The 18,255-nt window shown below is 43.8% G+C and overlaps 1 protein-coding gene across 1 annotated transcript in view; it reads left to right on the forward strand.

Annotated features, from left to right (window-relative positions):
• KIAA0319L (KIAA0319-like ortholog) overlaps positions 1 to 18,255 on the forward strand; it is a 31,314-nt gene that overhangs the window by 2,113 nt on the left and 10,946 nt on the right. The window contains exons 2-9 of the mRNA XM_009895615.1: positions 3,725 to 4,419; positions 9,803 to 10,094; positions 12,199 to 12,300; positions 13,170 to 13,267; positions 14,457 to 14,544; positions 15,814 to 15,906; positions 16,593 to 16,725; positions 17,860 to 18,088. Coding sequence (XP_009893917.1) covers positions 3,725 to 4,419; positions 9,803 to 10,094; positions 12,199 to 12,300; positions 13,170 to 13,267; positions 14,457 to 14,544; positions 15,814 to 15,906; positions 16,593 to 16,725; positions 17,860 to 18,088 — 1,730 coding nt within the window. The remainder of the gene's footprint in view (positions 1 to 3,724; positions 4,420 to 9,802; positions 10,095 to 12,198; positions 12,301 to 13,169; positions 13,268 to 14,456; positions 14,545 to 15,813; positions 15,907 to 16,592; positions 16,726 to 17,859; positions 18,089 to 18,255) is intronic.

Here is an 18,255-nt window from a genome sequence, read left to right on the forward strand (position 1 = left end):
GCTGATGGGTTTCTTGTGCTTTTCTCTGAAGCTGCTGGCATTGGCGTTGATGCTGTCAGTGACCGGATTTACTGCTGGTCTGACCCACCCTACGAGTTCCTGTGTGCATGTGTGGCTGCCTAGGGTCCAGCACAAGGAACTGGAGGGGACTGAACAGGCTGCTCTCCCAGTAAGCTGGTGCTCACAGGTGGGACTCGCTTCATCTTTCCAGAGATGAAGTGCAAGTGTAGACTGAGGTGCTCTGCTTTCTGCCGTGGCACTTAAATAAAGTTGCGTGAATGTGTGATGCCCACCAAAGATGATGGGATTTGCTTAGATGAAAATTGGTGTGGTTCTGTGGAAAATGTACACCTAGAATGCCGGGCTGGCACGTTGCGAGTTGCCTGTTTACTTCCGTTGTTCCTGAGAGTTAACTGAGTTTTAAGCTATCTATGTACAGCAATTCAGAAACCATACTAGCTAATTTCAGATAAACGTGTCTCAGGTGGGGATTAGCAGAGTTCTGGAGATGAAATCTGGCCAAAATATAATTCAAATCTCTTGGTTTAGCAGTGGGTTAAAAGAGAAGCAGAATGTTCTCAGCATGGCAGTGTTGTGTCATCTGGGCCAAGTCATGGCTCTGGCAAGCCTAAGAGATGCTTATGAGCATTCCGGTTTTACAGTTTAGATGAATAAATATAATACTTGTGTATGTAGTGATTTTTCACAAGGGCTATCTTCCCTGGGTGAACTTTTCTTTTAAACATGGCCCATTCTGTGCTTAGTTTTAAACCTGTTACTAGAAAGCTGCTGCTGAATTTCACTGGGTTTTGTATCAAGCCTTAATTTGACATTTAATACATGAGCCAGGCCTGACATCTAAGGAGAGATGGATGAGCAGTGGTCAAGGAGGAGGAGAGATTTTTTAGGGATGTAGGAAGCTTTCCCTTTTACACAGGATGTATTAGGGACAGTGCTTCACCTTTAACAGAAAGTGATTTTTTTTTTTTTAATTTTTTTTTTTTTAGACTAAACTGAGTCAATGGTTAAGATCCTCTTGAAACCCACGGCGATTCTTCCATTTGTTCCTTCTTTCTCTAAGTCTGTGTGTGTGTACACACACATGCATCTTTTGTGTGTACAGCTCCCTTCCCTCGTACCCTGTCCTAATTCCAGGCCCAGCAGGTTAGTGCCGGGTGTTTGTCCCTGCCGGTGTGCACAGTGGTGTCCGGGTGACTGTCAGTCCGAGCACTTTGGGGTGTAACGAGGTCGGTTGCTGCCCCGGGCAGACAGGCTGCCCGTCTGCTTGCTCCCGAAGGAAGGGCTGTGTGTTGATGAAGTGTGACAAGGATGGTGCTGATTTTAAAGGCGCTGTTATCAACTTCTCTCTCTGTTGAACATATGCAAAGTTTCATTTACATGTTGCAGTTGGACATTGCTGAGGTGAAGAGCTTCCCCTCCTTCTGTGCAGTTGTGGGTTCAGACACCCGCAGAGAGCTCTGCTCCCCCGTGACTTGGTCACGGATCTCGAGTGCGTTCTGTTGCAGCTGATGCTAGCTTTCTGGAGCCCTATCTTCAAACTGCCTTTGCTGAGCTGGCTTCACAATAAGCTATAAATAACACTTTTGCTTCCTGCTTTCTGATGTCTCAAAACCAAACTTTTCCTGGTGGTGGTGTGAATTCCCTTTTTGGGTTGAAATTCTTGGTGTAGCAGGAGATTCCACACAAAAGGTACATGAATATGCCCGGTTGCCTTTATTTTAAATAAAAGGCTAATCGATTCTGGGTGAGAAAATCGTTGTATGTGGATACGTTTAATGATCAGGAGTAGAAAAGCTGTTACACCTACTGTGGTGTTTGGGACAACTGAATTACAATGAAATACGTCCTCAGTCTTCCCCACTTGCTTTTTTTGGTCATACGAGGTTATCCTGGTCATACAAGGTTATAAAAGTGCTATGACTTTCCCCTTCTTCCTGCACCTGGGGATGGTATTAGCTGTGATTCAGAGGGCCAGAGTTCCGTACCATCTCAGTAGCATGAGGTAAGTGTCTTTATGGCTGGAGTTTAAAGTCCTGAAGTCAAATGCTTCAGGTGGCCTAAACCAGCTGGAGTGGAAGACATCTGCATCCATCTGTTCTGTTCTCGTCTCACAGAGTTTTCCGGGATTGATGCTTCATGAAGTTGAGGTTGACCACTGCTTGTGAGCTCCAGACTTGATCAGAAAAATATGTCCCCCTCTGCACTTTCTGTCGGTGTCGTGGTTGGCACTTGGAAAGCTTGCTGCTGCGCGAGCCTGCCATGGCTCAGCAGGGCTGCCGGAGTTGTGCCGGGCAGCGGGAACCTAGCGTGATTTCTTCCAAGAATCGTAAAACGCACTGCAGTTCCATCACCAAATTACGTTTATTTGATGGATGATGACATGAAGGTTTTTTGTGGCCTTTCTCCTGTGGCTCAACATATTCCATCTTTAATGTGTTTGTAACTTGGAAGTGACAGAAGTGGGGTGAGAATTCTTTTCAGGGGAGACAGACAGACAGACAGATCAGTCTCTGCATCCGTGCCTGCTAATTTGTTTAGTTCCCACTGTAGTGAATGTGGGTATAATGCAACATGAACTCTGTATTCATTCAGAGTTACTGGAGTAGTAACTTGTTACTGAGTTACTTTTCTTTATATGCTGTCAAGAAATACGGATTAAGGTATTACAATTTCAGTTCAGACTTCTTTATTTTAATGGAGAAAACAAGTTTCCCATTCATGTTGTGTTCAAGAACACCATTCTTGACAGGCAGGGAGCCAGATCTGGAGCGTAGTCTCCAGCTGCACCACTTAGAGTCCAGCAACATAGTTTGTAATCTTCCAGTGACCTATTATCCTGTGGATGCTGAACACAGCACAGTGTAACAGTCCCATAGGTTATTAGTCTATTTTTAGGGAGTCCTTAATCTGCAGAGCTCTGAATTTTGGAAGCCTTTAATCCATTGATCCCTGCAAGCACTCATATTTTTCATGCTAAGGAAAAAAAAAAAATCCACATGCAGAGCAGTTGCTGCTTTACTGCTGATCTGAAGTAACTTGACTCTTAAAAATCATGTTTGACAGATAATTTTTATTCTAGAAAGCGTTACAGTGGAGCAGGTGGCAAGGATAGGCCTTGCCCATCTCTCTTCTGGAAGACGTAACGACTTCTCAAATGGAGCAGTTTCACTCAAGTGACTTGACTTCAGACGTCAGCGTGGAAGAGGGAAACATGCCTTTATACTATGAACCGAGCCAGTGTCGCTGTTTCCTGAGTTCTCCTTTAAGGCAAACTATGGACAGAGAGGAAATGCTGTTTGCTGGTTAGAATAAGGAACTGTACTCAGGATTCCTGAGTTCAATTTCTGCCTTTTAACTAGCTGTGTAACCTCAGCCTCACTGTTCAGTCTGTGCCTTACAGCCTTCTCTGAAACAGGAGTGTTTGTGGTTTTGCTTCTTTTATTGTTGGTGGATTTAGCTCCATTGCTATCAAAAAGGGTGGTGGTCCCATTGACAGGAGATTATTGCTTAAAAACTTGTGCAAGTCCTGGATACTTGAGGGCAGGTGTAGATTCCAAGAAGCCCCCGTTTTACTGTCCTGTGCCCTCCCTCCCACGTTACTCCCGTGCCCTAAATTCATCTTGACAACAGTGATGGAGATCTATTGTCCACTGCTTTAAAGGACTGAGAATTGTCTTTATTTGTCTTCCTTCCCCTTTCCCAGATGCAGACTGGAACAGATCTAAATGCGAGCCGGGGAAGATCCTGTTTGGTGGCCGTTTGAGATCGTGGGAAGATCACCATTTACAGCTTCTGGAAGGATTTCATACTGTACGGTCCTGTCAGACTGCTTGCTGCCAGAGCCCCGCCTGTGATGCCTTTTGGTTCTTGGAAAATATGTGCATCCAGGTGAACTGCACTATGCCTGGCACGTGTCAGGCAAACAGGACTGGCTTTTCTGACTCAGTTTTGGTGTTTTTAAAGAAATCACAAAGCACAGAGCACTTACAGTTTCAAACGGAAGGTGATGCGAAGGCCTGGTTTCACAAGTGGTTGGACTGGGGCGTCCCTGTGCAGGGGAAAAAAAGACTGCGGAGGTCATCCCAGAAGTGGAGCTTGGCAGGTAACAGGGTGGAACTCCTGAAAAGGGAGATAGCAGCGAGCCCCAGCAGCGAGGCTGCCGCCAGAACATCAGACAGCAAAGCTAGAAGCAGCCGAAGTGAAGCAGAGCGCTTGAAAGATCAAGTACTGAGGCGCTTAGTGGCAGACAGGCCTGTTCCTGAAGGCCATCCAAGTCAAAAGGAAGACTCGCTGACAAATGGACAGAATCCAAGAGAGCAGAAAACCAAAAGCCCGTTCCCCTCTAAAAGCAATAACATGAATAGATCAAGTGATGCCGACGGTGTTGGCTTGCCACAGGTAGGTGTGATTGCTGGGGCTGAAATGGGGCTTTCTTGGACAGCTGTCACCCTCCTGCTCGATCTTGCTTTACGGAGACTTTGACTTAAAACTGCTGAAGGGATGGGGTACCTTTCTGGCTGCCTGTTTTCAGCCTCCTGTCAACGTGGCAAGGCCAAGGGTTGGGTTTTTTATTTGTTGTTTTGGGGGAGTAGGATATTTCCCCCCCTCTTCCTAGCTGGGATAATCTGTGTTTGGGAAGGTGAGGGGAGATGGAGGTCATGAGAATGCGTATGCTTTGTATAATCATACAGCGTACTTGCCAGATGAGGAGGAAAGGTGAGATGTGATGTCAGTGGGAAGTGCCTGGGAGTTGAAAACTGTTACCTATAAAAGTACCTTTTTAGATCCACAAAAAATAAGCGGTTTTCCTTCGAGTGTGGAATTGAGGCAGTTAAATCTGTTATTTTATAGACTCACGCATAGTTTCCAGTGTAGTTTCGTGTCAGCCTGCTTGCTTGAGTTGGCATTTTAATGCCAATTTTTTTGTGCTTCAGTTTGTCAAATCCACCAAAGCTTACATTGGCATTGGTTGAATGAAACTAGCTTAGTCTCTACTCCAAACACGTATGACGTTAATTTAGTAAATCTAGATGTTAGTCTTAAGGAGAAATCGGCACATTTCAATTGTTAAATGATGTTTGTATTTTTAAATCTGCAAATAGTTTTTCAAGCCTTATCATACAAAAAAGCCCATGCACTTGTGACAGTAGAAATAATTGTGAAAGTAGAAATAACGTGACTTGTGAAAGTAGAAATAATTCTACTTTCTGAAACTGTTCTTTAAACACCCTTTGCCCCTTTTCTAGGATTTGGCACTGTTGAAGCCTGATGCATTTTCCTGTAGTTACATTCTTCTTCTGGAAACCTGACTGAATTTGTTTCTCTCCGTTGTATTCAAATCTTGGTTCCAGGTAGGGCTGTGACTGGTGTGAGCCACCACCCTGCAGAGCAGGATGTGGAGAGCAGCCAAGGGACACCGCCGAGAGCTCCAGGGCAGCCGGGGAGGCGTGTGAAATCATACACTGAAACTTTACAAATGTTTGATTTTCCAGAACCCCACAGCATTTAGGGCTGACTCAGGATCTCGGCTTTCTTTCTCCCTTGCAGTATTGCAGCATTTCCACCCTGCCTGTTCTTTCCTCCTGCCAATATCTGAGGCTTCTGCAGTGACCCCATTCTCTCAGTTGTTATGCGTGCAACGTCTGGGGAGCCTTCTTCGCAGTCAGGCTTAAATGTCTTCTGGTGTTCTTGGGTAATAGTGGTTATATCTCCTGCGTGTCCACTTTGAAGTATTGCATTCTGAGTTGTATTATTACTGTTCAGTGCCTGTCCAGTAAACTGATTGCAAATATTAAACTACATGAATTAATCAGCTTCTGAATATTGCTGATTATCCAGCATTTCCCATCTTTAGGAAGCAGTCTCCATTGTCATTAAGGTGCACTGCTGGATGTATGCTGGGGAAAGGTTTTTCTTCTCGTTACTGATTTTTTTTGCTAGTGAGAAAGACCAGATCTCTTGACAAAATGCAGGTTCATCAAAATAAAAACTTCTTCCTAAAATATATTGGCTGTGATGGAATTCCTGGCAGTCACATTTTTGAGGTTTAGGATAGAGTTTCTGGGGAGGAGAAAGAATTAAAAAATCCACCTTAACAGGAGTATTGAGTTGAAGCTGGTTCTACGCAGCCCTGGGCTAATTCCTTGATTATTGAACCATCCAACTTTCACTGGCAAAATATAAGGCAAGCTATGCAGCTGTCCTTGCATTTCTGATCTGAGAGCAGTTTAATTTAGGCCAAGGATATAACGTTCAAGGCTGTGTACTTGGGACGTGGCCAGCCTTTGCAGGAGGGAGATGCTAAAGCAGGGAGTTTTCCAAGCTGGGTTGGTTTTGGGCCAGAATAAGTAAAGTTACACACATGATGAAATCAGTAAAACTTCACGTGAGCTAGATTTAGTCCAGTACATGGAGCTCATGGCTTCAGCAGGTGAATGCTGAGCATTTAATACTGTATTCCTGAAGAAGGTTTGGCAGGTGGGCTGGAAGGTGGGGAAAACACTGGATCGTCACTGCATGCAAAGCAGTTCATACCTGGGAACATCTGAAGTGGGAAAGGACATCTGAGGTCAAAGTGGCTCTGAACTCCTTTCTGAAAGGGGCAAAAGAAATTAATGTGCGTGTTCTCCTCTTCTGTTGATGAGCATCGAATGCGTGGCAAGGCAGATCTTTTCCTAGAGACTCAGGGAAAAGTCAAGTGACTGTTTTAGAAAAACATTGCCTCATTGAGTTTTAATTTTCCTCTTGCAGTTCTCATGGCTCCGTAGCCATCTGTAATGTCCTGTAATGTGCAACCAGCATTAATTTGTGGTTTTACTGTATCCATGCTCTGGAACCAGAGGTGGGTGAAGGAGAGCGTACAGGGTAAACCGCAGTGCATGCTGCTCATCAGCCCTTATATAAGGAAGGAAATTTGTGTTTTTCCATGAGTGAATGACATTTTCCGGGCACCAGGTTTTTTCTGCCTCACTGTAGAAATACTTGTCAATTTTAAAATATAGCAATGCATTTAACAGCCAGTCAGGACAAGCACTTAAGCGCAGCACTGCTGATGAGAAAGGCTGCTGCAGCACTGCTGCAGTTCTGCAGGCAAACCGTGGAAAAAGCTGCAGCCTTTAAAGCGGAGTTGTTACAATAGAGCCAGAGAGCTCGTTCTGCACGCACAACTCTGGCTATGGTTGGCTGCCGTTGGCCGGAGCAAGCTCTGCCTTCAACTCTTGCTGTCCTGTTCCGTGCCAGCGCTGGGTGCTGTTTACACTATGAGGAAGGAGGAAAGGTCTCTCTTAGCAACCAGCACTAATGCTGTGATGGTTTGTGACATTACCCACATTTTTGTGTTTTAAGGGTCTTCACAGACATGGCACCCAGTGCAAACAACTAAGGGCACAGTCTGAGCTGAAAAGAGCCTATTTTTAAAATTCAGACCAGGCTTGGCAAAGTGAGGCCCATTTAAATAAAAAAAATAAAAATATTCCAGAACACAGGTGTTTTACTTTCGAGTAAGTTAGGTTTGGTGTGGGTTCTGATGTGCAAAGCTGCTCTAGATCCATCTTACAGACATGGGACTCTTAGACAGGGAGACCAGGTCACTTCTCCCAGGCCAAAGGCAGTTAAGGGTTGGAATCAAAAGCATCTGCCACTCCTGCGTTCACTCAGGCCAATGTGCCACTTCTCTCTATTTTCTAAGGTAATAAGATAGGACAGCTGGCAAACTTCTAATCTCCTCCTCGTTTATCCTTAAGAATGAAATCTTCTGTTCTTTGCTTTAAAGAATTCGGGGTTATGGAGTGAAGATAAGAAATGTCTCAGCTTGCAAGCATTAGGGGCATTTTTGACTGTTCTGTTGCCCCAGGCAAAGCTTATCTAACTCAAGCTCTCCACAGACATTTGGCTGTCAATTTGTCCTGAAGACTTCTGGGAAGAAGAGTAACTGTAAAGTATTTTTTTTCTTTTAGGCATTAAAAAGTGAGCCAAAGAAGTGTCCAGCTCACTGAAAATATTACCGAGCAAAGTGGAGACTCAGCACAGACTCTGGTGTCCCACGTGCTGTTTGTGACAGCGGGTCTTGCCACCCGTCTGGGTTGATTGTTGCTCAGCAAAAAGTGGTTCCCTGTAGTGGTTTGAAGTCATGGAGACCTTCTGCTCCTGTGCCCTTCCTAAAGAGTCTGTCTCAAGCGTCCAAGTTCCTGCCTGGCTGTTCCCCTCTTGTTGTGACAGTATTTCTGGCTGTATCTTGTTTGCTTACTTGGCAGGAGAAAGTCGGTGTCTTGAGTTGACCAGAGTCATGGATGGGTGTAAGACGGTACTGCCTGGGACAGCCAACTGTCCTGAGGCCACCAGTGAAGAGCAGCACAGAGCAGGATGCCAGATCTTGCCTGCATCTTTGTTCCAAAGAGTCTGTAGTTTTGTTAAAGATAAAGGAAGCCCATCAACAAGCAAGCAAATAGAGAAAAACAGCTTATGTTCATAACGCTAACAAATGGTGTTTGGTTCTTTGGTCCATAAAGCTCAGACGTTAATCAAACATACAAATTAATTGAGATCTTTTACATTCTGTGACTGAGGGAAAGTTAGCTGAGATACGGGGGGAGGAAATGATTTGTCCAAGACTGCAAAAAATCCTTCTTGCGAAGAAGCCTTCAGTGCCTTCCTTGCTACTCCTGGCCTGGCTGGCCGTTGCAGTATGTGCAGGATGGCTTTGTTTTTACAACTGGCATTTAGTGTTCTGAGGCCCAGTCCATTTACTGATGAGGATGTTGCCCAGCGTGGTCTAGAGCAGTTTTACAGTTCCCGTTTCCTGGACTGAACACCAGCAGCATGGTATAAAAGCTTAGAATATTTCCTCCAATATGAGCTTTTGATCAGCTCCTCTAATGGGGAGTAGCAGTGGGCAATTCAGCTCCAAAATACTTCCCAAGTCAAAGATGCTAAATTGCTCCATTTTAAATATTTAGCAGATGTTCTCAAAATAGAGTTAGCTCAACAAAATGTGCTACACACATGTACTTCATGGTGGAAGGTGAATTGTCAAGAGTATTGCCTGCCACGCTAAGAACTGGAATGGGGCTAGGTCCTGTAGAAGGAATTTTCTGATGAAAGAAAGGAAATTGTTACTGCCACTTTGATTATTTTCAATAAAGCAGCTCATCCTGTAAGGATGTGAGCAAACTTTCTGCCGCAAGCTCGGCTCCCTGCCCCAGCAGCATCTCCCGTGGCATGCACGCAGGGAACTGCTTGTGTCAGGTCACCTTGCTTTGAAGAATGATTCTGAAGTAAATTTCCTCTTGCTGCAATGATTTGATTATTACATAAAAATGCCATTGCAATCCTCCTGCTTTGGGCTTGCCAACTGCACGGCTTTAGAAAAAGGAATACATAGCCAAAACAAATGGCCCAAGTGAACCCCGGTTCCTGGTCCCTGTTTTTTTGCTTCTGTCTTATCCCACCTCTCCCTGCTTTTAGCTCCACTCGCTGCAATTTTGAGCCTAGATCTTCTCTCAGGTTTGCCACATCAACGGCAGTGATACTTAAGACAGTGTAGTTAAACCTAAGGTCCTCACCGGTGTTCAACTGAGCTAGAAATGGCCTATCTACTGTGGAGGAAGAACATGGAGAAACATTTTACAAGAGAGAAGGGGAAGCAGTAAAACATCCTGCTTCTGGGAAAAACAAACAGGGACTTTTCAGCCTCCCTAACTGAAGGAGGTGAAGTGCAACAACACAGTAAACCAAAACTGGCATTCAGCATTCAATCAAACTACGACAACTTTTTTCTTTACAGATCCACACAGGAACATCTGCACCAGAACCCTCAGTGTTGGCTACATTCTCCAGTCCTGTACCCCAGGGCTTGACAGCCACCGGAAAGACGGAGAAGCCTGGGCAGCCGGGTGATGCTTTGGTCCATCCTTACTCCTCAGATGTGTTGCCCACAGTCAGCGCCATGCCAGGGAAAAGCACAACGAAGATGCAGACAGCTACTTCAGTGCCAAGTGGAGTTCCCACAAATGGCAGTGTTTCTACAATCCAGACCAACACTGCTGTGTCACCAAGTACTACTGCCACCACACCAGGTGAGGACCTACAGTGCTCCAGCAAACGTCATTTATTCAGGTTTTGTTGACAAGCCATCACAGCACTGAAAAATAGAAGATAATTTCAGAAATTATGGTACCTTTGAAAAGGTGCCGAGATACGTGCTTCAGCACACGTGCCGGTTGGACCTCATTAACTCATGAGGTCTGAGAATGGGACTTTGGCATCATAAATCTGCTTGGGACCATTGGATCTATTTCCAAGAGCAGCTTGAAAGTAATGGTGATGTCCTAATACCCAAAGTGAAAGTTGAGATGTGGCGCAAGGCATAGTCCTGCGAAGCATTCTTTCAGTAGTCTTGACACACTCCTGTCTATCAAGTTGAGCAGAAGTCTTAATGTCTGCTTAAAATGGGGTGTAACTACTTCTTTTCTCTTCTGTCCCTGAACCGTCAATGCAGAGTTCAACCATGGAGAACAGTGTACTTAGCCATTAGCTCATGCTTTGCTTTCCAGCAAAATGATATTTCTGTTCACACTGGTGTTCCTTAAAACAAACCATTGAAAAAAGTGTAAAAGCCAAAACGCGCTTTGGACAGCTCTGTTAGCTCACCCAGGCCGTTAGCTCACCCTGTAAGGCAGTGTGCTTACAGTGAATGGTGCATACTGGTAGTGTGATATCTCAGAATCCAGTTAATCCTCTTTGCTGAAGTATTCACAGCTGAATTTCTTTCAAATTTAGGGTTCCTTTCCCTTACAAGGGAACAAATGGAAAATGTAAAAGGACCGCTGCATCCAAAGACATCTTTGGCAGGGAGCTGATTGGATGCTTGTGCTAATAAATTAGTATTCGTTTAAGGGCCAACCCCCGCTAAAACTGGAAAATATATTTTAGACGTCTTCAGTGGCTTGTGTTAGAAAAGGAACATAGCCAGGGCCTCTTTGTTTTGCTAGATAATACAAAGATGATGTGAAGGGTACTTTATCCAAGCGGGGGGTTGTTTTGGTGTTTTTTTTTTTTTCCTACTGAGATCAGATTTCTTTTTTGCCTTGGAACTCTGCAGCTGAAAGACTGATGGAGTTGTAATATCCCAGGATCTGGAGTAATGGAGAGGGGAAAAAAGAATGTGATGAATTTGTTTTCTTTTAGTTAACTGATTAATTCCAGTAGGTAATAAACAGATGGAAGAAAGGCTAAACGTTCAATGACATTTTCCCCATCTTTTTTAATTTGGATTCTTTGTGCATATCTCTGAAACATTGTCTTTGACAGGGTCAAACTAGGGTAAAGCAACTTTAATTCTTGTTTTCTATGCATAATTCCTAGGCCTGATAATAAAAAGGCAAAAATAAAGCACACGGGAAGGGAAGAGGAGGCTGAGAGGTAACTCTTAAGAAATGTGGTCAATTTTCTGGTTACCTTAATGCTAATAACAAGCAGGAAAAAACGTCGCCAGCCATAGTTTTCAAGTCTTTACCCTGTAGTCTTTAAAAACAAGCTACCTGTCCATTTATTTGAAATAGAATGGCAAGAAAATTCATAAGCAGGGGTTGAAAAGAAAATATAAATATCAGGAAGAAGTTTGTGTTTTGAGTTCCCATACTCAGTGTGGTAGCTATGCAGTTTTTTAAAAATCTCTTAGTCCTGAAGCAGTTTTTCAAGAAAGAAGTACCGTGGATTCTTCATATATTTGTGAAGATCTGAAATTGCAGTTTGGTAAATAGCAGTGTTTGTCTTGCCGTGCCGTGCGACTGCAGCCGGGTTCTCTGCTGAAAACCTGTTGGGTAAAAAAACCCCTTCCCATCCTGCCGGACCTGGGTGAATAGGTTCCCCTGCGCAGGGCCGCAGGGTCACGTTTCAGCTCTTTAGAAAAGGAGCAGGAGCTGCACAGTATCTGCAGAGAGAGAGATGACTGAGTAATTTTGGGCTCGTCTTAAAATTGTAAAACCCCATTAGTGCTTTTGCATTAACAATGAGAGCGAAACCTGAACCGGGAGCTATATTGAGTGACGGGATGTTTACAAAATACAGCCGTTTGTAGCTGGTGTTTATTCCACAGACTCTGAAGCTGAAGTGTTTTTTATGTACGTATCTAATTTTTTTTTCCTGTTCCTCTTTCAATTCTGTGCTTCTCCCTCTCAGTTATGAAGGAGCTGGTGGTTTCCGCTGGAGACAGCGTCGAAGTGACCCTGCCAAAGAATGAAGTGCAGCTGAATGCGTTTGTGCTTCCTGAACCACCACCTCGTAAGGCTTCCCTGGGAATTCCGCTAAGGGCTTATGATGGTGAAATGGCAAATAGGCATTATATACAGCATTACATAAGGACAATCTTGAAAATGTCTTTTGTCGTTTTGTCAAGAGAACACTTTCCTGTAGAAATCTTTCATCCTGTGCTACTACTTCATACTGCCTCTCACAGAAAATAGCAAGACACAAAAAACATTGAAAATGCTACAAAGTCATTAGATTTGGGAGATGGCATGTTCTCAAAGTGGTCTGTGAGGAAGCGGTGGATCTTCAGCCTCTATTCATGATATTTACTGATGGGTGACAAGCTGTCTTAGCAAGCGGTCTTTCATTTGGTGGACTGAAATCTGATTTGGGGGTCTGACATGCTGAGGAACGCATTTCTATACGTTCCTCATTTCATTGTGCAAATTATTCACAGGTATTTGTAAAGCTCTTGTCTGTAGCTCTGTCCACAGTGGCAGTGGGAGATGACAGAGGAGAGGCAAGCTTCTTACCTGTTGTACAGAACAGGGCTAGATGAGACGTGTTCCTCTTCAAAAACTGGCATTATGTTGTGTCTGCAGGATCTGAGGGCACAATTTTTCTCTCTTATTATCCTGGAGCTGTGATTGTTCCAAAGCTCTTTAATGCCTTAGAGGCTGAAAGATGGGGTTTGGCCCCAGAGTAAATGTGTTTAGAAGCACAGATTGTCTCTTTTCCTGGGTACATTCCCAAAAAGCTGCAGTCCAAATTCCAAGCTGTCTCATTTCTCCATAGTGCGGCAGAATGTGCCTTGTAAATGTTTAATACCTTTGCCTTTATTTAGCATGGCAGAAAGGCAGTCTTTTAAAAAATAACATCTGGACTTTTTTTTTTTTTTTAAGGAACCACTTATTCCTATGAGTGGGAATTGATTACTCATCCAAAAGACTACAGTGGCGAAATGGAAGGGAAGCACTCCCAGACCCTTAAGTTATCTAAGGTAAAGCTTTTGCTGCTTAGTATCCTGTTGTGTGAAATGCCAAGTGGAGAAGACAGGGACCCTGGCAGCCAGCAGAGACTTGTGTGTGATTTCAGGATGAATAGGAAATTGCATGATGGGCAGGCAGCCAACATTCGACTGCAAGCCCTCTTCTAAGTCTCTTATAAAAAGGAGATTGATCTGGCATGAGGGAAAGAAGAAATTGATTTCAGGATGTAAAAGCTGCCTACGAGCAGTGTGTCAAGCTATACAAATGGCACAATTTAACCTTAACAAAGGGTTGTGAATGTTTCTGCTGCTGAAACATTCTGATGGTGTGTTTAGGTCTGAAGCCTTGTACTACGCACTGACAAAGGGACTCCCTGATTCCATTAATGAGAGCTGTGGACTACCTCATAGTGCATCCCTGGCTGCTGCTTTTAGACAAATTCTAACAGTGAAAGGATTGCCAGTTGCTGCACGTGGCGATTCTTAACAAGAGAATGGCTTTAAATATTGTGTGAATATATACAGTTTTGTATTTATGAGACGTTCCTTGAGCATCTTGGATTCTGCTGCACTTGTAAAAAATCTACAGGCTCTAGTCACGATACCATGCAGAGAAAAGCCCTTCAAAAGGAGCGTGTCTGTCCCTGGCAGGGTTTCAGCCTTTTGGATACCATGATTGTTGTCCAACATCTAGTCTTTCACCCTCTCATCTTGGTTCAAGAGTGAGTGGTGAAGGGCTGACTGCCTGACTCATGTCACCTAGAAGGAAGAGAAGAAATAATTTCCTTTGTGAAAACATACAAGAAGAGATTTTCTTCTCTTACATACAACCTTTCTCATCTCAAATGCAATCTGCTAGTACAGATTCCTCTGGCCAGACAACCTGAACTAATCTCTCTTATCTTTCTTCTGTTTGCCCATTGTTGCTAGAAAATAAAGCTTGACTGACAATCCTGTGGCACCTGTGGTAGAAAGAAATATTAGTCTCTGGTTTCTGCATAGCCATTGTAAACTAAAAGATACGTAATACCATTTTGGCATGGAAACCATCCTTTGCTGCGTATGCATAGGTTGAAGCGTAATTGCCTGGTTTATGCCGCTAATGTACTTCTGTGCCAAAGCAAGGTAACCTGACCTTCTAATAGCTCCTGACAAGGTGCTACCGTCCTGAAGGTAAATGATCTTTTGTATTTACTTCCAGCTTACTGTTGGTCTGTACGAATTCAAAGTCGTCGTTGATGGGGAAAACGCACGTGGAGAGGGTTATGTAAATGTAACAGTGAATCCAAGTGAGTTGCTGGAATTGTATCTTTCCTTAATTTCATCTGTCTCCGATACCTGTATCACGGTGTTTTGCTTATTTGACTGGACCCTGGTTTAACGTAGTGAAAATTCGCTGTGCTGTGAACTCAGTATATGTGTATGTGTATTAAGTCATTTCCTGAGATCTGAAACTATTAATACACACAGCCATTTCTGCTATACTGCATACAGGCCAACCACTCGATAAAAGAGCTGGAATACTGATACAAAGGTGCTTAGCAAACGCCTCACCCTGGAAGCCACTGCTTCAATAAAAACTAGCTGTAACCAGGTAAAAAGCTTATAGCATCAGGAGCAAAAAATGAAGGGAAGACAGAGCTTTGAAGCTCCTTTGGAGGTTCTTTTCTTCCCTGTCCAGTAAAGGATATTATTCCCAGCCACAGGCAGGTTAAGTCAAATTACTGTAAAACGTGGTTTGCAGATGAGCTGGTGTGGATACAGTAGCTTGTGCTGACTGTCTCACCAGGTCTCACTCTTCAGATGGCCTGTGTAAAGAGGGAACCACAGGTTCTGCATCTCCTTTTATGAAAAAAACAAAAAAAAAAAAAACCAACCCAAAACCCCAACACTTTATTTTGCACACTTCAGCAAGACTTTTTCTACAACCTTTGTGGGCAAAGAAGTGCTTTTGCAGTCCCTAAATTAGCAAGAGCGTGTGGCTGGCCTTTTGGATGCTGTTGCTCATCATTTCCTTATAAGCAGTGAATCCGCAGCTGGCAGCATGCATCAAAATCATTCATTTTTCAGAGCAGCAGCCGAACTTTGGCAAGAAGCTCTAGGTGCTGTTCTGTTAGAATGGTCTGTGCTTGAATGCTTGACCCAGTATGGGAGAACTGATGCAGTGCGGCCGTTTCCAGAGCACTAGTGTTGCAGTTCACTGCCTTGCTTTTTAAAATCCCTTTTGTTAGCACTGTTTCCCCCAATTGCTGTATAACTTTGTGAAAGCACAAATCACTGTTGCTGACTGCGCAGTTCTCTGCAGTCAGTCTGATCGGTGGCTGTTTTGGAGCCATGTGGCACAGCAGTTCCACACTGCAGACTCCTCTGCTGGACTCGCTGCCTGCAGGACAGAGGAGGTGGATAGGGCTGGGGAGAGGGAAGAGAACGTGCAATATGCATTCTTCGTGCTGCTGCTGGTGGACAAAGGCAGAGTAGTTTTGCAGAGTTCCTTGGCCAGGGCTTTGTATAGTGATCTGCCTGTAGATGTCATTGTAACAGCTCGGTTGTTGTTGCAGAGCCTCGGGTGAATCAGCCCCCCGTTGCCATCGTGTCCCCACAGTTCCAGGAGATTTCACTGCCAACCATTTCAACTGTTATCGATGGCAGCCGTGAGTACTTGCTGTTTTAAATGCAGTAGTCTAGCAAGCCTGGTTTCTGTGTGTTTGCTTCTGGTCTGGCCCTTTGGGTTAAGTTTAAGACGAACTGGCTGTGACGCTATCAAACACGCTTTAGTGAAACAAATCAGCTTCTCTTGCCAGGAGAGGGGAATACACACACGACATCACCTCTCCGTGTTTCCTTTTGAAGGGCACTGGCCTGAGTCAATCTCCTAAAAAAGGAAAGGCTCTGGAGGTTGCTGCTTAGAATAAAAAAAAATGCTGTCAGTCAAAATTATTGTCCTCTTGCGTTAATCTTTAAATATGTTAGTTAGCTAACACACCACCTTTACTGATCCTGGCCCGCACTGGAGCTCTTCAGGGAGTTGTTTAGTATGTTCAGGTTATCTTACCCCCAACTAGTATTACTTTGTTAGTGTTTTGGTTTGGGGTTTTCTTTTGTCTTCCCCCAGCACGCTTACAATCCTGGGATGAAGGGTGTTCAAGTCTATCTGTGAAACAGGGTAGAGGAGAGCGTACAGTTTGGGTATCTGAGCAGAATAGAGACCTCTGGGCTTGAACCAAAAATGCCTTTGCTCACGAAGCCCAGTACTGAAGTAGGGGACTGAACATCTGGGTTTTGTGAAGCAGCACTTTCCAATTCCTTGTATGTGTATTTTCTTCCATAATTGAAACAGAAAGCACTGATGATGATAAAATTGTCAGCTATCACTGGGAAGAACTGAAGGGTCCTTTGCGGGAGGAAAAGGTTTCTAGTGATACTGCCATATTGACGCTGACCAACCTGGTGCCCGGGAATTACACGTTCAGGTAGGTTATACCTGGAAGAGTTGATCAATTCTCATCCTTTAAGAGTAACATTTACAAGATTCCTGAAGTGTTAGTGTGGTTTCAAAAAAAACAACCAACAAACCAACCAAACAACCAAACAAAGCACACAAAAACCTCAAAACAACCCAGGGAGAGAACTCTTATTTTATGATGTACTCTCTCCATTTCTACAATTTCAGGGGTTTTCATAGCTTTTCACTTCAGAATAGATAAGCTATGCAGCTACTTTTTATTCTTAAGTTGTAGCACTGGTTTAAGATGATGGCAGAAGGGAACGTACAGTCTGCCAGAGCTACAAAATGTCTCTTGAAATGTCAAATCTAAACTGTTTGGGTAAAGGCTTAGGAAGAAATGCAGTCTTACATACAGTTTTTAAATGTAACGTTTGTCCCAGATAAGTGAATGAGGCCTAATGGTTTTCGGCACATACCTGACTAATAGATAGTAGCTAATTTTACTTTAATATTTGTTCTATGCTTTTCATTTGGTCTTCATTTTGGTGTGATGTCCGTGCACTGCATCAGCAGATCTATTTAAAATAAAATAAACTTGAGTACCTGTAACTGAACACTGTTTTCTTCTTAAGCAGTTGGTATATGAACTAATGAGATCGACGTTAAGATCTAGATTTAGCAAAAAGCAGTTCTGTTTTGTGGTACTAGCCTACCTGAGGAAGCATACTGTGTTCAGGCCACTTGTGGGTTAGTAATGAACTTGTGTGTCCATGTTAATGAGCGTCTCCTATTGGGAGGCACTTTCGTACTCAGGGAGGTCGTTTCCATCACAACTGTGTGTGTGAAAGCTGATCATCTATCACTAGCACAGTTTTATCTTGGTAGTTGGTAGATTTCAAGTGAGAGATGGATGTGACTGTTGAATTTCTTGCATCACTTTGAGGCTGATAATTGGGCATGTGGGGGAAGTTTCTATTCAGAAAAAGCACAGTTGCCTCAAACCATAGGTTTTTTTCACTCCTGAAAAAAACCCTACTATCCTGTCCTTAAGTGTTGTAAGTTTCTAACTCTTCTTTTGCATTTCAGTTAACTCTGGCCAGTGATAGTCATGACTCTTCACTGCTTTCACTTTTTTGTTTTTTTGTTCTCCCCTCTTCAGTCTAACAGTAGTGGACTCGGACGGTGCCAGCAACTCCACCACTGCAAACTTGACTGTGAACAAAGCAGTGGATTATCCTCCAGTGGCAAATGCGGGCCCAAACCAAGTGATCACTCTGCCTCAGAACTCCATCACCCTCTACGGGAATCAGAGCACTGACGATCACAGCATTGTCAGCTATGAGTGGCTACTCAGCCCGAACAGCAAAGGGAAGGTGATGGAGATGCAGGTCAGTGCAGTTCTCCTGTACTCATCCTGGATTACTCAGTAGCTGGCTTTTTTTCTATAATCAAATCATTTTTAATTGCCTGTTAGCAAATGTTTCTTATAATCCTACAGAGCAAGCATGTGGTGATTAAATATATACTTAAAACTAAACCCACGTGAAGCTGGTAT

This window comes from Charadrius vociferus, unplaced genomic scaffold (genome assembly GCF_000708025.1).
Source record: "Charadrius vociferus isolate BGI_N301 unplaced genomic scaffold, ASM70802v2 scaffold812, whole genome shotgun sequence".
Taxonomy (NCBI): domain Eukaryota; kingdom Metazoa; phylum Chordata; class Aves; order Charadriiformes; family Charadriidae; genus Charadrius; species Charadrius vociferus.